Source organism: Phoca vitulina, unplaced genomic scaffold (genome assembly GCF_004348235.1).
Source record: "Phoca vitulina isolate PV1807 unplaced genomic scaffold, GSC_HSeal_1.0 scaffold4, whole genome shotgun sequence".
Lineage (NCBI taxonomy): Eukaryota > Metazoa > Chordata > Mammalia > Carnivora > Phocidae > Phoca > Phoca vitulina.
Window position 1 is genome coordinate 77,738,820 of NW_022589707.1, and position 27,662 is coordinate 77,766,481.

At 38.8% G+C, this 27,662-nt stretch overlaps 2 protein-coding genes across 3 annotated transcripts in view; one reads left to right on the forward strand and one right to left on the reverse strand.

The window, feature by feature from the left end:
* Positions 1–15,591, forward strand: part of FAM185A (family with sequence similarity 185 member A) — a 140,347-nt gene extending 124,756 nt beyond the window's left edge. For both annotated transcript variants that reach the window (XR_004299084.1, XR_004299085.1), the window contains one exon: positions 15,498–15,591. The gene's annotated coding sequence lies outside the window, so the exon portion shown is untranslated. The remainder of the gene's footprint in view (positions 1–15,497) is intronic.
* FBXL13 (F-box and leucine rich repeat protein 13) overlaps positions 1–27,662 on the reverse strand; it is a 237,227-nt gene that overhangs the window by 50,169 nt on the left and 159,396 nt on the right. The window contains exons 13-17 of the mRNA XM_032401864.1: positions 16,326–16,424; positions 15,673–15,790; positions 15,414–15,576; positions 7,121–7,240; positions 6,204–6,330 (exon numbers count right to left, since the gene is read on the reverse strand). Coding sequence (XP_032257755.1) covers positions 6,204–6,330; positions 7,121–7,240; positions 15,414–15,576; positions 15,673–15,790; positions 16,326–16,424 — 627 coding nt within the window. The remainder of the gene's footprint in view (positions 1–6,203; positions 6,331–7,120; positions 7,241–15,413; positions 15,577–15,672; positions 15,791–16,325; positions 16,425–27,662) is intronic.

Genomic DNA, 27,662 nt, shown 5'->3' on the forward strand with positions numbered 1-27,662 from the left:
TCTCTCTCCCAAGCCTTTGGCCTGAACATGCAAGATACTCTAACTATGTCTGATAAAAGTGAAATCAGCTTTCCCCCAAAACCTGTTACCTCTTTTTTTTGAGGTAGGACCTCCATCCACCCAAAGTCAGATTTTTGGAATCATTCTTATCCTTCCACCTTCACCCCAGGTCCTGATCTCCCACAACTAATCAATCATCAAGTTCTTTCAGTTTTATGTCCGAAGTATTCTTGAATATGTTCTTTTCATGCTAGTTCTGGCCTCTACCTAGTCAAAAATTTGTCATTTATTTCTTTAACTACTAAAAGACCTCTCACTGGTCTCCCTGCCTTTAGTTTTTCTCCCTTCCAATCTGTCCCCCAGAGAACAACCCAAATAATCTATCTAAAATGGGAGGCTAACTAGGACTGTGACTTCCCTACAAAGTGCTATTTCATCATCCACTGGTTCAAGTCCAAGCTCCTTGGCACGGTATGGAAATACTCAGTGACATCTAATTTTCATAGTATATTTTAGTAGTATTAAGCTACCTAAAGTTCCTTGAACAAGCATGCATTTGCATGCTTGCATGTGGAGCAGGCTGAGTTAAGAGATCCCTTCTTCTCTTCCTCCAACACTACACCGGTCACACCATATTTAAATTACCCATACTTACCCTTCCAAATTGGGCTGTAGAGAACAGGTCTTATTCACATTTGATAACCCTAGAGCTCAGCATTTATTCCTTCATTCAGTGAGTATTTATCAAGTGTCTACTACCCCCAGGGTTCAGCAATGAACAAAACAGAGTCTAAGTCTTCATGGATCTCACATCCTAGTGAGGGGGCTCCAGGAGATTGCCTACATAATAGGCACTCAGGATACAGTACTCATAATTGAAAATTTCAAACATCAGGCAAATGAAAGAGTCCTAAACCACTGTCTAAGCACACTGTCTGGAACATTGTTCTGACTCATTTTTCCTTTAAACAGCAAATATGGCAGTGACTAAGGCAACTTAAGCAATGGATTGAACTGTCCTAACTGTGGGTATTGTGGTCTTAGTAGGTGATAATTCTCCTAACTAGAGGAAAACATTTTCCCACATATGTGGAGATATAACCTCATATTCAAACGATCCTCCAGGGTAGGAAGGGAATGAATAACATCCTATTTAATTAGACATGAAGAAAAGTTATAGGAGATTAAAGATTTTTACAGGTACTTTAAGATATCATCACATTAGGGGCACCTGGGTAGCGTAGTCAGTTGGGCATTCAACTCTTGGTTTCAGCTCGGGTCTGATTTCACGGTTGTGAGATCGAGCCCCGCATGGAGCCTGCATTGAGCCCCGTGTGGGGCTTCATGCTCAGTGTGGAGTATGCTTGAGTTTCCCTCTCTCATTCTCCATCTGCCCCTCCCCCCACTCATTCTCTCTAAAATAAAAAAATGAATCTTAAAAAAAAAAAAGATACCATCACTTTAGTAAGCTATTTCCCTCACTAGTAAACCCTGTCCTCTTTATATTGGAAGAGGGAAAATTGATATATTTCCTCATTCTCTAAAATGCACTTACCAGATAACTTCTTAAACAACTTTTATTCATGGATGATACATTATTCACTATTTTCTAATTATTATAAGAAATGTATACAGTGTGAAATAACTGTGCTCTCCTCTTTGCTTCCCCCATTTAAATTAGCTCTCAAACATCTTTCTAAGTTTCTAACTGTATGTGTTTGTGCTTTTGCCGATTAACTTCCTCATGAGTTTCCATGATTTTCAGAATGTAACACCCCTTCACCCTCTACAAACCTAAAAAGCTCTTCTACCTCTGAAGAGTGAATTTCAGTGATTTCTCTGCTTACTTCTGAGCTCTCTACATTTCTATAAATCTGTCTTGCAGGTGACTCAGAGAAATAGCAAACTTACTCCTCCCACTGTGGAAAGGACACAACTCAATAAGGGACGCCGCCATTTATACAGAGGCTCAAGCCAAAAATCTGGCAACACCCTTGATTCTCTCCCTCTCTTCTTTACCCCCATACTCAGTCTATTTCTATCTCCTGTTGATTCTTTTTCCTCAATGCCGCTCAAAACTGCAGACTTTGCTCCAGGGCTCTAGCCTTAACACAGATGCTTGTACCTGGACTACTGCCTTATAATTAGTCTCTAGTTCATCTATTATTCCTATGTCTATCCAGCAGGTAGAGTCATCTCTAAAACTTGTCTATCTGACCTTGTTACAGCCTAATTGATGATACCGAGTGTCCTTCCATTGCCAAAAGGGCAGAAAATAAATTCCTCGTGGAATGTGGCTTCTGCACCCCTCGTGACCTGGTCCTGTACCTCTTAAGCATCATCTCTCACCAGTCTCCTCACAATCAAGCCATACCCAAATGTGCAGATTTCCTTGGTGCCACCATACTTTTAAACCTCTATGTCTTTATTCAGGCTGTTCCTTTGGCTCAGTGCATACCCCTTCTTTCTCTCTTAGAAAAGGTCTTCTCTGTGAGAGAGGTTGTTTCCCACACCCATCATGGCTTGTAACCACTTGCCCCATGTCTGAGGAGCCATGTCTGCTTTGTCCATTCCAGCATCCCCAGCACTGAGTACAAAGTAGTCAGACTAAAGATCTGTTAACCAAATGAGTAGTATGATTCTAACTGAAAACTCATTATTGAAAAGAACTGAGAGTGAACATAATTAGTAGAAAATGTAAGAAACCTTTTTTTTCAAGAGGCACAATTGGTCACATTTGATCTCTAGTGAATATCTGCAACATTCCAGGGTTTAAATCCCAAATGTTAAGTCTCCAGTCAGATTTGCACTTCATCAGACCTACAATCCAGACTGGTGGTTAGCTGCCCAAATTGATATCTGAGCTACTCATTTTATTTTTTTATTTTTTTTAAAGATTTTATTTATTTATTTGACAGAGAGAGAGATAGCAAGAGCAGGAACACAAGCAGGGGGAGTGGGAGAAGGAGAAGCAGGCTTCCCACTGAGCAGGGAGCCCGATGCGGGGCTCGATCCCAGGACCCTGAGATCATGACCTGAGCCGAAGGCAGACGCTTAACGACTGAGCCACCCAGGCGCCCCTGAGCTACTCATTTTATTTTGACTGTTTGAGATTAGCTTCCACAGCTGTTGTAGTACTGTATTGTCAATCATTTGACTTTTAGATCAGAATTTAACCAATTTGGAGGAAGAAAACAAAAACCTTCAGAAGACTTATTTTTCAATATTTTAGCAGAACATAACTAGCATTCTCCCCATATATATCCATTTACAGCTCTCTCAGATTGTGTATATTCTTTACAAGAAAAAAAAAAAAAACTGTGAATGGGACTTGAGGCTATATCCTAAGGTTTTTTTTAAAAAGATTTTGCTTATTCATTTGACAGAGAAAGATAGAGAGAACATACAAGCAGAGGGAGAGGGAGAAGCAGGCTCCCTGCTGAGCAGAGAGCCTGATTTAGGGCTCCATGCCAGGACCCTGGGATCATGACCTGAGCCAAAGGCAGGCGCTTAACTGCCTGGGCCACCCAGGCACCCCTATATCCTAAGTTTTTAACTTGTCCTCAGTAGATAAAACTTTAATATGTGGTCTTTGAAAGTAAAAACTGAGTTTTCCCGAAATGCCAAAACCTAGGATAAAGCATTTAAGCTTCACTGCTTTTGTTCCACAAATGTTCACCAGACACTCCAGGCTTGTGATGAGTGCTGTGGTGGAATCATATTTTAATGTGTTTTATAATGTGCTTTGATCCTCTACTTCTTGTTACCTCATGACCCTTCTAACAGCAGCTGGGCATCTACTTGTAGTTGTCAGGGGAAGGTTTTTACAGAAGAATACAGGAGGAAAAAAAAAAAAAATCCCAGGCCTTCAAACTTTAAATTTTAAACCATGAAAGTCTTGAGACATAATATTTTTCAAACCATGTAATCAGTTGGAACATTTTTTCCACCCCCAGATTAGTCTATGTCAAGAGAAAAGAAGAGCAGAAAAGAGAACAAGGAAGAGGAACAGAAAGGGAAGGAGAAGAGAAGGGAGAGAGCAGGGAAAGGGAGAGGAAGGAGGGGTGGAGGGAAAGAGCAGAGGAAGGGGGAGCTAGAGGGAAGCAAAGAATGAGATGCTGGGAGATCCTCCATACAGGGCCCTGTTCTAGACCTCCATGGACTCTATTCATCTGGAGAGAAGGTTGGAACCTCCTGATAGGTGGGATCTAAGTAGATGGGAGCCCATCCCCACCCTTCCCTGGTAGGTTGTGAAAAGCAACAAGGCGTCTGGGTTTTCCTGTGCTTGCTGTCGTATCAGCCAGGATCGAAAGAGGAAAACAGAAACAACTCTATTCAAAACTGAGGAAATTTCACTGTGACAGGAAATTGGCTACATTTGTGGCAGGGACACTGAGAAGCCAAATAGGATAATGACAAATCTAGAGATGTGAGCAGCAGCAGGAAGCCACTACTCCCCCTATGCTGGAAGACCAATGAGGAGAGATGGTGTTATTAGACCTCAGGGGCCAAGGTCACCAGGGAAGCTGGAACCACAGGAGGCCTGACTGGAGGGAGAGGATCATGTAGGAAATGCAGCTGCTGCTGATGATGCAAAGAAAGGTGGAGGTAAACTCTGGCCTCTTCCTTCTTCATGTCCTCCAATTGCTCACGAATGCCTCACAAGCACCAAACCCAACTGAATCTAGTGGGCATGAGTCAGCCACTCTGCAGCAGAGTGAGAGAAGGGTGAGGCACGGGCCTGAGGGCATATACCCCTAGATGTGAGAGCAGGAAAATGTCTGCAGGGGATGTCTAGGACTACAAACCTAAGACACCCTAACAGATTCCCCATGCTCAGAGGGGCCCAAAGCAAGACATCCATGACAGAGGAGCCAGAAGACTTAAAGGGCCTTTGGAGCTGGGACCAGGAAGACACATCAGGGATCTAACTAAACAGGAAACCAAAGACCAAATGAGCTCACAGCCATCCCAGTGTGTCCCAGCTTGGACAGAAGACAACACTGAAAAGATCAGACTTGCCTCCACCATAACGAGTTGACTCCATGTAACTGCCCCCACTCCATTCTCATACCACACAGAGATGACACTACCAAGGGAAGGGAGAGGAGACCATCTAGCAGAGTGGAGGCTGAATCTAAATTCACTCTTAGATAAAAAAAAAAGGAAAGAACCTAGTCTTACATCTAACAGAGCCCACTGAATGTTGGGGAAGAATGGATACAACACGGATTATCAGTAATGCAGTGAGAAATGGAGAGAAATAGGTCATGTCCAAGGATGTGCTGGGGCTGGAGATCCATATAGAGAAGTAGTTCCTATACTTGCCTGGAAGGAAGGGCTTTTCAGAGAAGGCCTCACAGGTGATATTTGATGAGTCCAATGCCTGATCTTCAAGAGAAGCCAATGCATTCCTTATCTAACTATAGCCCATTGAAGTTTTTCAGAAACCTGGCAAATCTCTCCAGGTTTATCTTCATTTTGATTAGCAGTGCTGGAGTGATAGGATGAGTGTGAACCGAATTTCAACTCTGATGAGTAGCATCAGCAGCTTGCAAAAAATGAATGCCTTTTTTTAAAGATTTATTTATTTATTTTAGAGGGAAAGGGAGAGAGAGTCCCAAGCAGACTATGTGCTGAGCATAGACCCTGATAAGGGGCTTGATCTCAGGACCCTGAGATCACAACCTGAGCCAAAACCAAGAGTCCAACACTTAACCAACTGTGCCACCCAGGCGTCCCAGAAATTAGTTCTTCAAAATGTATCCTTCTGTAGATTTGGTAAGGCCATTTCTAGACTTCAGTTTTGAACTAAAGAATGAGATCTCAAGGCACTCAGGTAGTCTTACAGAATGTTCAGTCCATAAGAAAAGCTGTATAAGCCAACTGGAATATATTATGTCCACATTACCAAACTTCTATAATGGAACAGATTTCAGTCTATCATGTAACATTCCAATCTGTCAGGACTTTGCTCAAAATACTGAATTTGCCACTTTGTAAGCAGAGAAACAAGACCATTGATTTACAAATAATCTCATCTATCACTATTCCAGAAACAATATTCCTAATCTTACCTTTTATAATCTAATAATTTAGGAAATAAAAATAATTTATATTCTCTTCATTGTTTACAAAGTGAAAAATGGTTCTATTACTGGAAACAATAAAAGTCATTGAAACATTTTGAAAATTTTCTTTACCTCATTAGAGATATGTGTTCCAGAGAGATCTACTGACAGCAAGGAAAAGATGTTTACAATATATTCAATTCCTAGGTCAGTCAAATATTCACAATTTCGTAAACTCAAGTAGTTTAAATTAGGGCAGCTGAAAGAAAGCAGTATGAAGAATTAATTTTACTTTTAATCACAGGTCAGTAGCAATTTCTTTATACCAAAACTATCTGAGAGAAGCAAATGGTATTGAAGCAAGGACTTTTTTTCTCAAAATAAAAGTAAACTTAAAAGTGGAAAATAATTTGGCATTACAAAGTAGTATGAAAGGGAGGTGGATTATTATATATTATATATTATTATATATTATGTATTGTTCCTATAGCAAATATATCTATTATATCTATGGTTTCATTTCATATCATAATTTCTGATAAGAAAAAATATCACATGTATACAAAAAACTATCATGTAAGTATGATGAATGACCACTAAAAGTACAAAGCCAAGTACAATGAGAAAATCTCTTACACGTTTGCTATAGGAATTGACTCTTCCTTACTGTACACAAGGTCTCTGACAAGTAAAGAGGATAAGGAATAAACCCACCAGCCAGAACATCCCTTGGGAAATGCTTACATAGAGATAATATCCTTGAAAAGTGCAGAGAAGTCAATCATGTCTAGATAGTGATAACTTCATTAGTGACTCCATCTCAAACATTCTCTAATGTGAGATTAATAAGAAACATCTCAGATATGATCAAAAGACTAGTTTTATCTGACTCCAATGTCTTTTATTTTATTTTATTTCCCTGAGTATTAGACCAGTTTCTCAGTCTCCTGGTGTTTCCCAAATGGTTCTGAAGGTCTATTTCTGAAGTCTCCTATTAGCAGATACACATTACTAATGATATGATGTAAAATTTTACTGTTTTATCGTACCGCTCTGATAGTTTCACAATAGAGATATCAGTCAGGTGGATACAGTTACTTAAATTTAGCTCTCTTATCCTGGTGCTCACAGGACCATCAAGAAATTGTCTTAGTCCCACATCACCAATTCTGTAGGAAAGAGAAAAGCTCACATGTGATTTTATGTGTAAAGATATAGAGTACTACTTAAGTAATAGTTACTGTATTCAATACATTCTAAAATAGCATGGTAATATCTTTATATGGGTATTGTGTCAACATTTTAAAACCGAATTTGATCATATAAATTCAGTATAATAGAAAAAGTATAAATGATAGTCACGGGAGAAGGATTAATTAACATGTTCTTCCTGTTCATTGTTCATTTAATTAAATGGCATGATTATTAGAATTATTAACAAGACAGATGGTTCTTAAGGTCTCTTTGGTGTTAAAATGTGATCAAGTTAAGCAGTCCCTGATGCAGTCTCCTGCAAAAGAAAAACACCAAAACTTAGGAAAGGGAGAACCAACACTAACAGTCAAACTACAGCCAGAATCTTGCAGGAATTTTCACTAAATACAGGGTCAAGTAGCTGGACTGAAAATCCAATAAGTGACCTCTGCTGAAGTACAGAAAACCTGGAGGAAGACCTTGACCTCAGTCTTCCCACACTGTCTATCCGTAATCAGAGACACCTTTGTGTCAGTGCCATTTTCACCCTCCACCAGGAACTATGCTTTATAAATGGCTAGAAGTCTGTTTGGCCCATCTGTTCCCTATCTTCCAATGGGAGCTTTATTTCTAATTCCATTTGGAGACCACCAGTTCCTTCTAAAAAGCATTTCAGTAAATAAAGCACAACAGGAGATTGCACACTGCATCCTAAGAGAGGTGGCTTTCACACACAACAATCCTATAGATAGGTGTACCGATGGGAAGAGCCTTGGGAGCCATATAAGTTGACTGCTGATATCTCTTATACCCTCTATTTGGTCAGATTTACAAAGAGCCGAGCAATATAGGCAGAAGGTGAATGGGCCTGTTTCAGTTGAATGGGATACCTCCTTTGTCCATCAACTCCCCTTCCATCTGTAATAGGACAGGGGGACTGTGGCAGCACCTGGGAAAGCAGTTAAGGGCTTGGTGGGTGGGGGAATGGGAGGGCAGAAGGGAGAAGGAGAGTATAAACACAACTGATCAACTTATCTCTTAGTAAACAGCAGGGCTGGTGTATTCATTGAGAGGTATTTTTACTAACCAGAAAACAAATATGGTATGGCATTTGTAAGACTTGAGAAAGCATACCTCTGAAAATGACTTTTAAAAGAAAATACAAAAACATTAGAACATAGTAAACAGTGTAAAGAAGCAGTAGGAATTAATAAGGAGCGACCTGGCTGTAACAAGATGCATTCTAAGATGAAAAGGTGGCCACTTGAGATAAAGAACAGATGGCAAACATAGCAATATTTTTCTAGATATCTAGGTTTTCTAGATATGTCTTCTAAGGCAAGGGAAAGAAAAGCAAAAATAAACTATTGGGGGACTACATCAAAATGAAACCTTTTGCACAGCAAAAGAAGCCAACCAAACAAAATGGCGACTTACTGAATGGAAGATGTTTGCAAATTATGTCTGATAAGGGGTTAATATCCAAAATATATAAAGAACTTATAAAAGTCATCTTCTGGTGGCAGGGTCTGGAGAAGGGGGGGCAGGTGCCATGCCCAGCTGCAAAGGTGGCAGGAAGAGGCCCCTGAAGCAGCCCAAGGAGACGGACGAGGAAGAGAAGGCGTTGAAGCAGAAACAGAAAGAGGAGCAAAAGAAACTCAAAGAGCTAAAAGCAAAGACCACAGGGAAAGCCTCCAGGGCCACAGGTGGAATTAAGAAATCTGGCAAAGGGCACCTGGGTGGCTCAGTCAGTTAAGCGTCTGCCTTCGGCTCAGGTGACGATATCAGGGTCCTGAATCAAGCCCTGTATTGGGCTCCCTGCTCAGCGGGAGTCTGCTTCTCCCCCTCCCTCTGCTGCGCTCTCTCTGTCAAATAAATAAATAAAATCTTAAAAAAAAAAAAAAAAAAAGAAGAAATCTGGCAAAAAATAAGCTGTTCCTTGTGCCTGAGGCAAAGGTGATCCTTAATTCCATTCCTGTTTAAACATCTGGATTCCCTGTCATAGCATCTGTTGCCACCTACAGCTAGAATGAAGTGTTTTCTTAGATCTTGTTGTACATTTAAGAATAAACTTTTGTAAAAAGAAAAAAACAATTATTTAAAAAGAAAAAAAAGCTTAGGGGCACCTGGATGGCTCAGTCGTTAAGCGTCTGCCTTTGGCTGAGGTCATGATCCCAGGGTCCTGGGATCGAGCCCCACAGCGGGCTCCCTGCTCCCTGGGAAGCCTGCTTCTCCCTCTCCCACTCCCCCTGCTTGTGTTCCCTCTCCCGCTGTCTCTCTCTGTCAAAAAAAAAAAAAAATTAAAAAAAAAAAAACCTTATGCAAGTCAACACCCAAAAAACAAATATTCCAAGTAAGAAAATGGGCAGAGGACCTGAATAGACATTTTTCTAAAGAAGACCTATAGATGGCCAAACAGACACATGAAAAGATGCTCAGCATCACTCATCACCAGGGAAATGCAAATCAAAACTACAATGAAATATCACCTCACACTTGTCAGAGTGTCTGGTATCCAAAAGACGAGAAATAATAAGTATTGGTGAGGATGTGGAGAAAAGGGAAAATTTGTGCACCATTGATGGGAATGTAAATTGGCACAGCCACCGCGGAAAACACTATGGAGGTTCCTAAAAAAATTAAAAATAGGACTACCATAGGGTCCAGCAATTCCACTATTGGATATTTACCCAAAGAAAATGAAAACACTAATTCAAAAAATATATATCCACCCCATGTTTATTGCAGCATGATTTACAATAGCCAAGATATGGAAGCGATCTAAGTGTTCATCAGTTGATGAATGGATAAAGAAAATGTGGTGTACGTACGTATATACACACACACTATACAGTACACACAATAGAATATTACGCAGCCATAAAAATGATGAGATCATGCCATTTGAGACAACATGGATGGACCTGGAGGGACCTACATGACCTAAGTCAGACTGAGAAAGACAAAACCATATGATTCCACTCAAAAATTGTTGGGGTTAATGCGGAGCATGAAATCAGCCATAATACCTGGCTTGCTAAAATGTAACACACAGGCCGCTGGGGGCAAGGGAAGGTTTGGGAGAAGGGCGTGGGCCTTTGGAATGCCGAGGCCTAGGTGACCGCTCTGCCGTGGGAATGCCGGGGGAGTTGCCTTCCCTGAAGCTCTCTTAGCCCAAACAGCCGCCCTGTGATCTAAGAGATGTGTGCATTGTACCTTAGGCTGTGTTTAGTTGAACACGTAGATTAGCATATCTTATCTTTCCCGTAAATCCTCTCAGTTTCAGTAAGACCCCTTGTCACACATCAGTGCTTGAGAAACAGTGACAAGGATAGCCTGAAGGACCAATAAAAGCGGGAGCAAAGAAGAGCAAAGGGTCTTCATCTCTGAGCGTTGCCCCCTTGCCTTCCCCTCTCTTTCACGGCCAAGTTTGGAGTCATCTTTCATCCATCGGTGCAGGGATTGCTGGCCGTTCCCAGCAACAAAGGAAATCTAAAAAAACCCATACGATTCCACTCATAAGTGAAATTTAAAAAAAGAGATAAGAAAACCAAATGAGGGTGCCTGGGTGGCTCAGTCGTTAAGCGTCTGCCTTCGGCTCAGGTCATGGTCCCGGGGTCTTGGGATCGAGTCCCGCATCGGGCTCCCTGCTCTGCGGGAAGCCTGCTTCTCCCTCTCCCACTCCCCCTGCTTGTGTTCCTGCTCTCGCTATGTCTCTCTCTGTCAAAAAAATAAATAAAATCTTTAAAAAAAAAAAACCAAATGAATAAACAAACAAAAAGCTGAATCAGATCTATAAATACAGAGGACAAACTGATGGTTGCCAGAGGGTAGAGGGGTGAGAGGATAAGCAAAAGGCTGAAGAGGAGGTACAGGCGTCCAGTTATGACCAAGTCAAGGGAGTAAAAGGATAAGGAATACAGCATAAAGAATACAGCTAATGATATTGTAATAATGATGTAACAGGGCAGATGGTAGCTACATACAGATGGTGAAAACAGTATAATGTATAAAGGTGTCAAACCACTAAGTTGTACACCTGAAACTAATGTAACATTGTGTGTCAACTATCCTCAAATTAACAAAAAAGTCAAAAAAAAGATGACAAACTAAAAATTCAATGATAAGAATAATAACCTAATTTAAGTCATCAAAACCAAAATTGACCCTTTAAAATATTAGTAGAAGGCATATTTGAGAAGTTCCTTTGAAATGCAGAAAGATAAAGAATTAAAAATAAATGAGATAAAAAATAGAGAACTAGGATTCAATCTTTAAATAAAGAGGATTCTTGAGAAAGATATAAGAATAAGTAAAAACAAAGCAATAATCAGTGATATATAAAAGCTTTTAAAATAGCAAAACATGATCCATATGTTAAAAAAGAGAGAGTAAATAAAAACAAAAAGGTAAAAAGTACAAATAGTAGAAACATGGAAGAAGCCAAGGAAGACCTAATATATCAGTTTTATAATAATGATAAATATAAATAAGTTGAAAATATCCCCTATTAAAAGACAAGAGATTTTCAAATTGGTTTAACAAATAAAATCTAAATTATAAGTAGTCTACAAGAAACACATTTAAAATAAAATGACAACATAACAAAAAAAATTGCAAAGATGTATTAGGCAAATGTAAATAAAAATAATACAGCAGTGGCAAATAATGAATACATTGAGTCAAAACACTATGCTAATAAAAATATTAAATAAGACTACAAGGTAATTTTATGTTGATTAAAGTTACCACCCACAATGAAGATAGTATATTGGGTATAGATTCTTGAGATCATATTCTTTCCCCCGTGAAACTGTGACAGTGAAATGGAGTAATTATGTAGTGATTTTAAAAATACGTTGTGTGTGTGTGTGTGTGTGTGTGTGTGTTATCAAAAAAAAAAAAAAAATCGGACTGACCTCTGGATTTCTCATCCGCAACAGAAATACCAAACATATAATAATATAAAGAATAATATATACAATAATAAACATAATATAAACAGTAATAATATAAATATCAATTATAAATATATTTTCTGTTACAGAGGGGAAATCCAAGTTCAGTCTGTTTTGGTAACTTTAGTTATGAATTTTTATGCAACATTATAATAAAGCATAAATATAAAATAAAATGAAAATAGAAATTCAAAAAGAACATAATTAAGATACAATTTTTTTGGTAGACTGAGCTTTTGACAAACAAAAAGGAGGCATAAAAATTAGAATAATATAACTAATTCAGTTTAAGTTCCATGCAATATTTAAAGGTATCCAACATATTAACATAATCATCATCTTCCCCACCACCTTTACCCCTAAATTAAAAAATCTCAATTCCGAAAGACAGAAATTGTGCAAGCCATCTTTTTGTACCATGATGTCATAAAAGTGAAAATTATTTACAAAGTGATTATTAGCCATAAACTACTTGGGAATTTTTTTTTTAGCGTTTTATTTATTTATTTATTTATTTATTTATTTATTTATTTTTAATTTATTATGTTCAGTAGCCAGCATATAGTATATCATTAGTTTTTGATGTAGTGTTCAACGATTCATGAGTTGTGTATAATTTGGGAAGTTGAATATATCTTCAATAAATAATTCTTGGATAAAGAGAAAATCAAATAACTATTGGAGAACTCTATATTTTTCCAAAATTAATTTATATATTTAACACAATTTCAATTAATATCTCAATAGGATTTTTTCTGAAATGTGACCAAATTGTTGTAAAGTTTATTTGGAGGGGCACCTGGCTGGCTCAGTTGGTAGAGCATGTGACTCTTGATCTTACGGTCATGAGTTCAAGCCCCACATTGGGCATAGATTATTTAAAAAAAAAAAAAAAGTTTCTAAAGTTCATTTGGAAGAATAAACTGGCAAAAAATATCTAACTTACTAAGGAGAGTCTAATTCCATTAGATATTAAAACATAAAGCAATAATATTAGGTAACATTTATTGAGTGTTTATTATGTGCCAGACGCTATTCTAAGCATATTACATGAATTAACGTATTTGATCCTCAAAACAGTCCTGAGTTTATACTCTTATTTTCCCCATTTTACAGATAAAATACTGTATAAAATTAGATAGAAGACAGATAAGTGAATGGAACAGAAAAGGTAGTCTGAAAACAGACATACATATACACATCCATATATATATATATATATATATACACACACACTCATATATGTGTGAATGTACATATATATGTAAATGTATGTATAAATATGTGTATATATATGTATCTATAATTTTATATTATAATCCAGGAGGCATCAAAAGTCAACAGAAAAGGATTATTCACGTAACGGTCCCAGTTAATTGGTTAATGTAGTTAATCCCAAATCTGGCTGTGCATCAAAAGCATCTATGTTGTTTTGTTGTGTGTTTTTTTTTTAAGATTTTATTTAGTCATTTGATTGAGAGAGAGAGCACAAGCAGAGGGAGAGGCAGAGAGAGAGGGAGCTGGGAGCCCGACGTGGAGCTCAATTCCAGGACCTGGAGATCATGACCTGAGCTGAAGACAGACGCTCAACCATCTGAGCCAACCAGTTTTTTCAAAAAAAATACAGAAGCTGGGGTTCCATTCCTAAATATTCAGATTCAGGAGCTCTAGGGTAGGGCTTGGGCATGTGTAGTTTTATTCAGCTCCTTGGGTGATTCTGATACCCTGGAATTTTTGCTTTTAAATCATATATATGTTTTTAATTTACCTTTTCATTACTGATTCCTAATTTAATAGCATTGTAGTGAGAGAATAAAGTTTGTTGATACTGATAATTTGAAAGTTATTGAAACTTGCTTTAAAACTTTGTGCACAGCCCATTTTAAAAAAGATTGATGTGTGGTTGAGGAAAATGTATATTCTCTGACTCTCAAAATTACTGTTTTAGGCTTGTCTCTTATAGATGAAGTTTTAAAATCTAATCTGAAACTCTGATACTAAACTTCTCTGTCTTTTTACCCTATGATATACTCTTTCATATTTTTCATCTTCTTCTTTTTTTTTTTTTTACTCTGCTGTCATGGAAGAGGTTATCTTCCATCTCTGTACTTCTCTCCTCAGTGAGTTCTAATCCGCTGATTGGCAATCCATTGGGTTTCTTTATTTCAATATATCATATTCAAATATATTTCAATATATTATATATATATCAATATATAACTATATTATATTTTTTTATTCCTAAAAGTTGTTTTTCTAAATAAATCTAGTTATTTTCTCATATTTTGTTGCCTGCTCATATTTCTGATTTCATTAATTTCTTCAAACATTTCATACATATTTGCTTAATATCCTATGTCTGACAACTCCAATATCTGAATTATTTGAAGGTCAAATTTATTTTGCTGTTTCTGGTAACTCTTTCTCATGGTGACTCATATCTTTATACATGTAATAATTTTTAATTGTGAGCACCTATATTTTATTCTTAATCTAAGGAGTCCTAGAAGCCTAAATAGAAAATGCTTTCCTGGGTTGCCTGGGTGGCTCAGTCATTTAAGCATCTGCCTTTGGCTCAGGTCATGATCTCTGGGTCCTGGGATCAAGCCCTACAGTGGGCACCCTACTCAGCGGGGAGTCTACTTCTCCCTTTCCCTCTGCCCCTCCCTCCCACTCGTGTGTTCTCTCTCTCACTCTCTTAAATAAATAAATAAAATCTTAAAAAAAAAAAAAAGAATTTGATCCTTGCCCACCTGAGAATACCAGGATAGAAGCCCAATACCCAGCTGAAGAAAGGGTTTCATTAAGAACTTGTCATCTGTCCATCTGTTAGGGACTCCACACAGAGGACAAATCTAACCAAGAGTATGAAGAGGAAACCCTTCAGTAAGATTGGTTTCTCCTAAGCAACTAACAAAGTCCGTTAGGGAAAAGTCCTGTTAACTGAACTAACCATGAGAATCCTCATTAGGAAAAGTAGCCCGTAGTGTTCCTGTGAATTCATTTAATCTTATAAGGGTCCATGATTCCACATGGGTGCCCCTTCTTTATGTTACCACAGAACTCTGCACTTCCCTGTACTTGAACTCCTGACTTCCATGTTTACTAACTAGTGAGCCCCTTAAGGAGAGGGTCTCACACATTTTAGATAATCAATATTTCTTGAATATATAACTGAATGACTCATTACCTTATACAATTTGCCAAATTCAACACAGTCAGTTGCTTCAAAGGTGAAAGTGACTTAAGGCTAACATCTGTTATTCTCTTGCAGTCTGCCATGTAAATGTGATTGATATTTGGATAATTCTTGTCTATAAACTTGAAGCACGCATCAGTAATCCTTTTATTTCCTGTTTAAAAAAAAACAGAAGGCAAGTATTGTATTTGTAATGCCCCAAGAGTAAAAGTAAACATTAATGCTGAACCCCATTTTTAATATCACAGACCTTCAAATCGGATCTTTCTGAGGTTACAAGTAGAAAGAGCTTTAAAAGCACAGTCAGAGATATGAGGCGCACCAATGAAAACTATTGATGTTATACGAGAACACTTTTCAACTAAAGCCTTCAGAAGAAAAAAAGATGATTAAATTTACCACAGTGTATAGAACAAGCTTAGCAAAGTAATGAGGTTATTTATTTTTCTCAATATTTTCAGAAGGAGACATATTAACTATTAAATTTTCCTAATTTCAAAGACAATGGTACCTTTATTCAATATATTTGAGCACACTTAAACTTGAGTAATGGAGAGGAATCAAAATTAAATCATGTTACAAAGTGGGGGAAAACATGAGAAAATGGAATGCTGAAAAAAATCACTACATTTAGAAGTTTGACACAGAGAACTAAAGTTAAAGTTTATGCTTAGGCTACAGGATCTCTGAAATAAAAATATCCTAATGGGGAAACAGAGTTTTTTAGGGTATGTAAGGATTCAAATGTTCAAATGTTTGTGTGTGTGTAAATTTTTTAATGATTTTCTTACTATTAAAACAACTAAACTGAAAATCCCATTCATATTTTTCAGTAATCCAAGCCACTAGAAAATGTGCCCATCTATTAGGACTGAGAAGAAAATGTACTTTGCAACTACCTACTTTTACACAGTTGTCCGTTAGAGTTGGCATGTCGTTGATGGTCAGATGCATAATTCCAGTGCAGCTGTTTGCAATGTTCCTGAAGCCTTGGACTGAAATCTGAATTGTACAGAGTAGATGAAAATGATGGAAGAATTCGTTAGCATGACATCTAATAAAACCCTAAAGAAGTAATAACCCAAGGTATGTCATGATTTTGCTACTGTATTTTAAAATTGAAACCATAAAATATGGCCGACCTAAGCGGGAAAGGATCTAATCTTGATTTCTTTACTACTTAATTTCTTATATGTATATATTGTGAAATGATCACCACAATAAGTCTAGTTAACTTATTGTTTAATTTTTTTATTGAGGCAAAATTCACATAACACAAAATTAATCACTTAAATGGGTCATAAACCATTCATAATCTTATGTAACCATAACCTCTCTCTAGTCCCAAAACATTTTTATCACTCTAAGAGGAAATTGAATCTACTAAGCCATTGCTTCTTACACACCCCTCTCCCAGCCCCCAGCAGTCACTATCTTTGTGGATTTACCTATTCTAAATATTTAGTGTAAGTGGAATTATACAATATATGGCCCTTTGTATCTCCTTTCTTTCACTTAGCATAATATTTTTGTGGTTCATCCACAGTGTAGCATCATGTATCAGTACCTTATTCATTTTTATGGCTGTATATAAAAAAAGATTTTATTTATTCATTTGAGAGAGAGACTGAGAGCATGAACGGAGGGGAGGGAAGGGACAGAGGAAAAGGGGGAGGCACACTCCCCGCTGAGCAAGGAGCCCGACATGGGGCTCGATTCCAGGACCCCAAGATCTTGACCTGAGCCAAAGGCAGACGCTTAACTGACTGAGCCACCCAAGCACTCCTGTGGCTGAATAATATTCTGTTGAATGAATATACCACATTTTGTTCAACCATTCATCTGTTGATGAATATTTGGGTTGTTTCCATCTTTTGGATATTTGAATAGTGCTACTATGAACATGCATATACATCTATTTGTTTGAGTACCAATTTTCAGTTCTTATGAGTATATACCTAGGAGTGGAATTGCTGGACCGTATGATAATTCTATGTTTAACTTTTTAAGGAACCACCAAAATGTTTTTTACAGTGGTTGCACTATTTTACATTCCACCAGCAATCTATGAGTGTTCCCACTTCTCTACATCTTTGCCAGCATTATTTTTCATTTTCCCATATTTTCCTTTAAAAAATTTTCTAGTGGGTTTGAAGTGGTACCTCATCGTGATTTTGATTTGCATCTCCTTAATGACTAATGATATTGAGCATCTTTTCATGTATTTATCAGTCACTTGCATATCTTCTTTGGGGAAATGTCTATCCAAGCCCTTTGCCTATTTTTTAATTGGGTTATTTGTCTTTCAGTTCTTGATTTATAAGAATTCCTTATATATTCTGGATACTAGAGCCTTAGATATATGATTTGCAAATATTTCCTCCCATTCTTTAGGTTGTCCTTTCACTTTTTAAATAATGTCCTTTGATGCACAAGTTTTTAATTTTATGCAGCCTAATTTATCTGTTTTTTTTTCTTTTGTTGCTTATGGTTTTGGTGTCATATCTAAGAATCCATTGCCAAATCTGAAGTCATGAAGCTTTACCTTCAGTGTTTTCGTCTAAGGTTTATTATTTTAGCTCTTATATTTAGGTCATTGGTCCATTTTGAGTTAATTTTTGTATATGGTATGAGGTAGGAATCCAACTTCATTTTTTTTTTAGCTTTTCAAGTATTTTTTTAAATTTAATTTAATTTTATTATGTTATGTTAATCACCATACAGTACATCATTAGTTTTTGATGTAGTGATCCATGATTCATTGTTTTCGTATAACACCCAGTGCTCCATGCAGTACGTGCCCTCCTTAATACCCATCACCGGGCTAACCCTTCCCCCCACCGCCCTCCCCTCTAAAACCCTCAGTTTGTTTCTCAGAGTCCATAGTCTCTCATGGTTTGTCTCTCCCTCCAATTTCCCCCCCTTCATTTTTCCCTTCCTTCTCCTAATGTCCTCCATGCTATTCCTTATGTTCCACAAATAAGTGAAACCATATGATAATTGACTTTCTCTGCTTGATTTATTTCACTTAGCATAATCTCCTTCAGTCCCATCCATGTTGATGTAAAAGTTGGGTATTCATCCTTTCTGATGGCTGAGTAATATTTTATTGTATATATGGACCACATCTTCTTTATCCATTCATCTGCTGAAGGGCATCTTGGCTCTTTCCACAGTTTGGCTACTGCAGACATTGCTGCTAGGAACATAAGGAAGGGTGCATAACACCCTTCTTTTCACTACATCTGTGTCTTTAGGATAAATACCCAGTAGTGCAATTGCTGGGTCATAGGGTAGCTCTATTTTTAATTTTTTGAGGCACCTCCACACTGTTTTCCAAAGTGGCTGTACCAACTTGCATTCCCACCAACAGTGTAAGAGGGTTCCCCTTTCTCTACAACCTCTCCAACATTTGTTGTTTCTTGCCTTGTCAATTTTTGCCATTCTAACTGGTGTAAGGTGGAATCTCAATGTGGTTTTGATTTGAATTTCCCTGATGGCTAATGATGATGAACATTTTTTCATGTGTCTGTTAGGCATTTGTATGTCTTCTTCGGAGAAGTGTCTGTTCATGTCTTCTGCCCATTTTTTGACTTGATTATTTGTTTTTTGGGTGTTGAGTTTGAGAAGTTCTTTATAGATCTTGGATACCAGCCCTTTATCTGTAGTGTCATTTGCAAATATTTTCTCCCATTCTGTGGGTTGCCTCTTTGTTTTGTTGACTGTTTCCTTTGCTATGCAGAAGCTTTTTATCTTGATGATATACCAAAAGTTCATTTTTGCTTTTGTTTCGCTAGCCTTTGGAGATGTATCTTGAAAGAAGTTGCTGTGGGCGATGTCAAAGAGGTTACTGCCTATGTTCTCCTCTAGGGTTTTGATGGATTCCTGTCTCACATTGAGGTCTTTCATCCACTTTGAGTTTATCTTTGTGAATGGTGTTAGAGAATGGTAGAGTTTCATTCTTCTGTATATAGCTGTCCAATTTTCCTAGCACCATTTATTGAAGAGACTGTCTTTTTTCCATTGCATGTTTTTTCCTGCTTTGTCAAAGATTATTTGACCATAGAGTTGAGGGTCCATATCTGGGCTACCTATTCTGTTCCATTGGTCTATATGTCTGTTTTTGTGCCAGTACCATGCTGTCTTGGTGACCACTGCTTTGTAATATAGCTTGAAATCAGTCACTGTGATGCCCCCAGCTTTGTTTTTCTTTTTCAACATTTCCTTGGCGATTCAGGGTCTTTTCTGATTCCATACAAATTTTAGGATTGTTTGTTCCAGCACTTTGAGAAATGTCATTGGAATTTTGATCGGAATGGCATTGAAGGTAGAGATTGCTCTGGGTAGCATAGACATTTTAACAATGTTTATTCTTCTGATACATGAGCATGGAATGTTTTTCCATCTTTTTGTGTCTTCTTCAATTTCTTTCATGAGTGTTCTGTCATTCCTAGAGTATAAATCCTTTACCTCTTTGGTTAGGTTTATTCCAAGGTATCTTATGGTTTTTGGTGCTATTGTAAATGGAATCATTTCTCTAATTTCTCTTTCTACACTTGCATTGTTAGTGTATAAGAAAGCAACTGATTTCTGTGCATTGATTTTGTATCCTGCCACATTACTGAATTGCTGGATGAGTTCTAGTAATTCAGGGGTGGAGTCTTGGATTTTCCACCTAAAGTATCATGTCATCTGCGAAGAGAGAGTTTGACTTCTTCTTTGCCAATTTGAATACGTTTTATTTCTTTTTGTTGTCTGATTGCTGTTGCTAGGACTTCTAGTACTACGTTGAACAATAGTGGTGAGAGTGGGCATCCTTGATGTGTTCCTGATCTTAAGGGAAAGGCTCTCACCTTTTCCCCATTGAGGATGATATTCACTGTGGGTTTTTCATAGAAGGATTTTATGAACTTGAGGAATGTTCCCTCTATCCCTATACTCTGAAGAGTTTTAATCAGGAAAGGATGCTGTATTTTGTCAAATGCTTTTTCTGCATCATTTCAGAGAACCATATGGTTCTTCTCTTTCCTCTTATTAATGTGTTCTATCACATTGATTGATTTGCGAATGTTGAACCACCCTTGCATCCCGGCGATAAATCCCACTTGCTCATGGTGGATGATCCTTTTAATGTATTGTTGGATCCTATTAGCTAGGATTTTGTTGAGAATTTTGGAATCCATATTCATCAGGGATATCGGTCTGAAATTCTCCTTTTTGATGGGGTCTTTGCCTGATTTGGGGATTAAGGTAATGCTGGCCTCATAGAATGAGTCTGGAAGCTTTCCTTCTGTTTCTATTTTTTGAAACAGCTTCAGGAGAATAGGTATTATTTCTTCTTTGAATGTTTGTTAGAATTCCCCAGGGAATCCATCAGGCCCTGGACTCTTGTTTTTTTGGGATGTTTTTGATCACTGCTTCAATCTCGTTACTGGTTATTGGCCTATTCAGGTTGTCAATTTCTTCCTGATTCAGTCTTGGGAGTTTATAGGTTTCCAGGAAGGCATCCATTTTTCCAGGTTGCTCAATTTATTGGCATAGAGTTGTTGATAATAATTTCTAATAATTGTTTCTATTTCCTTGGTGTTAGTCATGATCTCTCCCCTTTCATTCATAATTTTATTAATTTGGGTCCTTTCTCTTTTCTTTTGGATAAGTCTGGCCAGTGGTTTATCGATCTTATTAATTCTTTCAAAGAACCAACTTCTAGTTTCATTGATCTGATCTACTGTGTTTCTGGTTTCTAATTCATTGATCTCTGCTCTAATCTTAATTATTTCTCTTCTAATGCGTGGCTTAGGCATCGTTTGTTGCTTTTTCTCTAGTTCTTTAAGATGTAAAGTTAGATGGTGAATTCGGGATTTTTCTATTTTTTTGAGTGAGACTTGGATGACTATGTATTTCCCCCTTAGGACCACCTTTGCAGTATCCCATAGGTTTTGGACCAATGTGTTTTCATTCTCATTGGTTTCCATGAATTGTTTAAATTCTTCTTTGATTTCCTGGTTGACCCAAACATTCTTGAGCAGAGTGGTCTTTAGCTTCCAAGTGTTTGAATTTCTGCCAAATTTTTTCTTGTGATTGAGTTCCAGTTTTAAAGCATTATGGTTTGAGAATATGCAGGGAATAATCTCAATCCTTTGGTATCCGTTGAGACCTGATTTGTGACCCAGTATGTGGTGTATTCTGGAGAAAGTTCCATGTGCGCTCAAGAAGAATGAGTATTCTGTTGTTTTAGGGTGGAATGTTCTGTATATATCTATGAGGTCCATCTGGTCCAGTGTATCATTCAAAGTTCTTGTTTCTTTGTTGATTTTCTGCTTAGATGATCTGTCTATTGCTGAGAGTGGAGTATTGAGGTCTCCTACAATTAACGTATTGTTATCAATATGACTCTTTATTTTGGTTAACAGTTGGCTTATGTAGATGGCTGCTCCCATGTTGGGGGCGTAGATATTTAAAATTGTTAGATCTTCTTGTTGGATAGACCTTTTAAGAATGATATAGTGTCCTTCTGGGGGCACCTGGGTGGCTCAGTCGGTTAAGCGGCTGCCTTCAGCTCAGGTCATGATCCTGGGGTCTTGGGATCGAGCCCCACATCCGGCTCCCTGCTCAGCGGGAAGCCTGCTTCTCCTTCTCCATCTGCCTGCCACTCTGCCTACTTGTGCTCTCTCTCTCTGTCAAATAAATAAATAAATAAAATCTTTAAAAAAAAAAAAGAATGATATAGTGTCCTTCTGTGTCTCTAACTATAGTCTTTAGTTTAAAATCTAATTTGTCTGATATAAGAATTGCTACCCCAGCTTTCTTTTGAGGTCCACTTCACTTTCAGTCTTGATGTATCTTTAGGTTCAAAATGAGTCTCTTGTAGACAGCATATGGATGGGTCCTGTCGTTTTATCTAATCTGCAACCCTGTGCCATTTTATGGGAGCATTTAGGCCGTTCACATTGAGAGTGATTATTGAAAGATATGAATGTATTGTCATCATGTTGCCTGTGAAGACCTTGTTTTTATAGATTGTCCCTGTAAATTTCTGTTTTATATCACTCTTGGGGTCTTTCTCCTTTTATAGAACCCCCCTTAATATTTCTTGCAGGGCCGGCTTAGTGGTCACATATTCTTTCAGTTTCTGCCGGTCTTGGAAGCTCTGGATCTCTCCATCCATTCTAAATGACAGCCTTGCTGGGTAAAGTATTCTTGGCTGCATGTTCTTCTCGTTTAGTACCCTGAATATGTCTTGCCAGGCCTTTCTGGCTTGCCAGGTCTCTGTGGATAGGTCTGACGTTATTCTGATGTTCCTCCCTCTGTATGTAAGGAATCTCTTCCCCCTAACTGCCCTTAAGATGGTTTCCTTGGTTCTAAGATTTGCGAGTTTTACTATCACATGCCGGGGTGTTGGCCTGTTTTCCTTGATCTTGGGAGGGGTCCTCTCTGCCTCTAGGACACGAATGTTTGTTTCATTCCCCAGAATAGGGAAGTTCTCACCTACGATTGGCTCAAATATATCTTCTAGTCTTCTCTCTCTCTCTCCACCCCCTCAGGGATCCCAATAATTCTGACATTGGAACGTTTCATGGTGTCACTTATTTCTCTGATTCTATTTTCATGGATTTTGAGTTGTTTTACCCTGGCCTCCTCTTTTTCCTTCGTGTCTATTAATTGGTCTTCTATTAGATCACTAATTCGTTCTTCTTCCTCGCTTACTCTAGCTGTTAGATTATCTAGATTAGATTGGATCTCATTGATAGCATTTTTAAGTTCTGCCAATTTAACTTTCAGTTCTGCCCTTAGACTGTATGTTGCAATTAATTGATTTCTCCATTCTAGCTATTGTCTTCACATTTGCTACCCTGAATTCCATCTCTGACACCTTGGTTATGTCTGTATCCATTTGTAAATCTGTTGCAGAAGTCACAGTCCCTGAGTCTTTCCTATTTTAGGGGTTCCTCCTCCTAGTCATTCTGTTGAAGGGTGGTTGAGGGAATGTATAGAGCCACAAATTATTGACCACAACCCAAGCAAGATGCACCTGTTTTCTAGGGACCTTAGGGTTGCTGGCCCCTTGTTCTCCCAGCCTGCCTTTGGGGGAGGGGCCTGCCACACTGTTTCTCAGGCAAACCTGTTTGGGCACAGTTGCCCTGCCCCTGTGGCAGGGGATGGGCTCAGTGGAAACTGGTTTTGGGGGGCTTTTGTTCTCTCGTGGCTTTCCCTGGCGGCTTTCCACGTCTCTTCCGAGAGTCAGAGCAGAAGAGACCGTTTCCAACCTTCTGCCTCAGAGCAGAGATTGCAGTCTGTTCTTCAGTGGGCTCTCCAGGCCACACTCTCTCCATTTCTGTCTGTGCTGCTATAAACTGCAGCGTCCTGGGTTGTGTGCCCCTCAGCAGCGCTCCCAGTCCTCGCCTCCAGGTCGGGGCACGTCTCTGCCCTTTGTGCTTTTAAAACCGCCAGCTGCCCCCAGTTCCCACGCGCGGCCCCGCTGCTCCGGTTTCAGTCTGGGGGCTGCCCTAAAGTCCTTTCCCCGCCGCTACAGGTCTGCGAGTCTGTGCTCCATCCCCAGCGCAGGAGGCTCTTGCTCACCGGTGGTGTCAGATCCCTGCAGCCAGGCTCCTTCCCCCTTCCATTTATCCTCCAATATCTGCCCGCAGAATCACGGCTCCGTGCTTCAGACCTTGAAACCAACCACCTGCAATATTCTGTTTGTAGAGATCCAGATCTTCTTACATCTCAGGCTGATTTCGTGGGTGTTCAGAGTGGTCTGGTAGATATCTAGCTCAATTCCGGGGACTGGTTGGAATAGGGTCCCCTACTCCTCTGCCGTCTTCAAGCACTCTCCCAATTTCATTTTTTTGCATGCAGATATCCAGTTGCCCCAGCACCAATTGTTCAAAAAAGTGTTCTTTCCCCCATTGAATGGTCATGACACCCTTGTTGAAAATCAATTGGCCATAAAAGGATAGGTTTATTTCTGGTCTCTCAATTCTATTTCATTGGTTTATATGTCTATCTTATGCCAATACCACACTGTTTTGATTACTGAAGTTTTGTAGTATTGATTTTTTTTTCAACTATCATTATCCACATTAACGGAAGCACCAGCCTTGGAGAATGTTCAAAATACTGACTGATTGAAGGATCAAATGCATTTTCCTATGATGAATTATCTTAAAATAATTTATTTAGGTTTCATTTCCTATAACAAATAGGCATGAATGGGAAATTAGATGGTATTTAGACTCAGTAATGGGAAACTGAGAGTTCACCTAACAACAGACAGCAGAGGGAACACCCCTGCAATGTCATCTTCCAACAGCATGACAGGGAGAACAAGCAATAGCAGCTGTAATGGACCTCTTAGGAGACCTTTGGAGACTTCATGTGTCCCATCTGTCACTGAAGGTGACTTCCAAGGTTCTATCATTACAGCCTCCACCTATTTAAAAAGGACTAGCCAAAAGTTGGGGAACTGAGTGCCACATCCTCAGAACAACCAGAGCACAGCTCAAATGCCACCTGCTCAGGAAGTGTCCCTGAGCCTTAGATTAGGCCAGGTTCTTATTATACACTCACAGCACCATATAAGTATCATAACTATAGTTAAATTAATGTTACGATTTGTTGTTGAACTAACTCCCCTGTACCCCAGCTCCCAGCAGGGTACTATAGTGTCAGTTGAATAATCAAGTAATATTATTATGTGAGTAAATGAAAGAATGTATGAATGAATTATGAGAACCATGTGTCTAGCTAGGTTCTACTGCCCAGCAGACACTGACAATGTGAGCACCCAGTCAAAGGCCAGGGGAAGCCCTTGAGAGCAGGGGCTGAGCATGCAATCTTGAGTGGCTGCAGAAGCCAAGCCCTCACTCAGGTAGAAATATATTTGGTGCTATGGTCTGAATGTTTGTGTCCCCGCAAAATTCTATATTGGAATCCTAAACCTCAAGGTGATGTTATTAGAATGTAGGTCCTTTCAGAGGTAATTTTGGACTCTGCCTTCATGAGTGGGATTAGTCCCCTTATAAAAGAGTCCCTAGAGAGATCCTTCACCCCTTCTATCAGGTTAGGTTACAGCAAGAAGGCGCTGTCTGTGACCCAGGAGGCAGACTCTCAATAGACACTGAATCTGTCAGTGCCATGATCTTGAACTTCCCAGCCTCCAGAACTATGAGAAATAAATATCTGTTGTTTTTTTTTTTTTAAGATTATTTATTTATTTATTTGACAGAGAGAGACAAAGCGAGAGAAGGAACACAAGCAGGGGGAGTGGGAGAGGGAGAAGCAGGCTTCCTGCTGAGCAGGGAGCCTGATGCAGGGCTCGATCCCAGGACACTGGGATCATGACCTGAGCCGAAGGCAGATACTTAATGACTGAGCCACCCAGGCACCCCTAAATATCTGTTGTTTATAATCTATCCAGTCTCTGACATTTTGCTATAGCAGCCCGAACGGATTGAGATACTAGAACAATTTTTTTCTAAAGAATTTTTGGGAAATATGTTTCTAATGTCTGAACACGGTATCTGTTTTGGCCCAGGAATTAGACAAAATTATCCTAAAGAAGTAAAGTTGCTGCACTCAGAGATTTATATATAAGGATTCTCTTTTCCTCAGCCCTTTGTTCTACTTAGGCCTTCAATAGACTGGATGAGGGTAGTCTACTTTACTCAGTTTACCAATTTAAAAGTTAGCTTCATCCAGAAACACCCTCACAGACAAACCTAGAATAATATTTAATCGAATAGCTGGGCACCCCATGGGCCATTCAAGATGGCACATAAAATTAACCATCACAGCTACCTTGGGAACTTTGGACATTTGAGAGTCATAGCTGATGCTGTTTGCTCTTGCCTGCTTGGTTTTGGCCAATCATATGAACTTGCCTGACCACATTTTTTATCCATATCAGCATCTTTGAGATTACCCACCCTATCTGGCACCACTAAGTACCTGAACCAGGCATAACCAAAAAGAAAGCTTTAAGATCTTACTGTTGTCTCACGTTGTGAAGTTAAAATAGAAGCATTCAAGACCTTAAAGTTCCAATCCCAAACACTTAATTAAGGAATTTCAGTTTCTCCAAGTTAAATAACTAAATTAGTAGGGGAAACATTCCATTTTTAAATGCATGTGCATGAGTATTATTTAACTTGTGTAGCTTTGTGAGAAATCATGTTCAGTACTGCTAGAGTTCTCATGGAGTGAGTGTGATTATCCGATGTTATGGAAGTCTCAGCCGTAAGTGACTGCTCACACATGATGACGTACTACAAAATGGCTGGAGGTGGGAACAGCAGGAGAAGAGGCAGGCTATTCTAAGGAGCTTGGACTTCTCCTATACGCTGAGGTAGCCTCCAGGAGATGAGGAAACAAAGGCTCGGGTTCCTTGATCGATTTCCCCCAGATTACAAATTGACAGAGCAAGAACACAGATGTTCAAACTCTTAATCCAGTGTTCCTTCTGATTAGCATTCTTCAACAATAACCTCCATTTCAACTGTCCCATCCCAGCTGTCATCGGTCTTTAAACCTAGCTGCTCCAGCCAGAAAGGCATCTGACTTCTCCAGGATTCAGTGGACCTCTCTGCTCTTTGTCTGACCTTGTACTTCCCTTTGCCTCTTTCTCCTTTCATCTACTCCAGTCTTAACTATTTCTCAAGTTCCAATGACTCCAGCTACTTTCCTTCTCTTTCCCTTATAAGTCTAAAACTCTTTATTTTAGCCATAACTCTTTCCTATATTCTGCATGTCTTAATTTCCCCAAAGAGATGAACTTATACTCTTTTTAAAATTTCTCACTGTGTTGGACAACTACTTGGAGCCGAATGAATTAAATTTAGGAGTAAGACAAGGTCTGGGAAAGAGTACAGAATTTGGCTACAGACAAAACTGAAAACAATTCCAAGTCGAAGGTAAAGCACAGGCAAAAGCAAAACAGTGGAAGCATTGGACTTGGATAAAGTTGCAAGATCATTCTTGGGAAGAATAGGAAAGGAGGTAAGGAGGTAGGGAAAGCTAATGGAAGACCCATAAGGCAAAAATGAGGTCTTTTGTATTGTCCTGTCATGGATTCTTCTAAATTTTCCACAAGTATCCCCAGAGAAAAGTCCAGGGGAGATGAATGAACACTTAAAATCAGGAGATTGGAGGAGGGAAGAACACTGGGCTTGGACTCAGCAGAGCTGGGTTTGAGTCTGGCTCTGCTTCTTTCTCCTTTGTAAAAAAAGGCAACTCAACCTC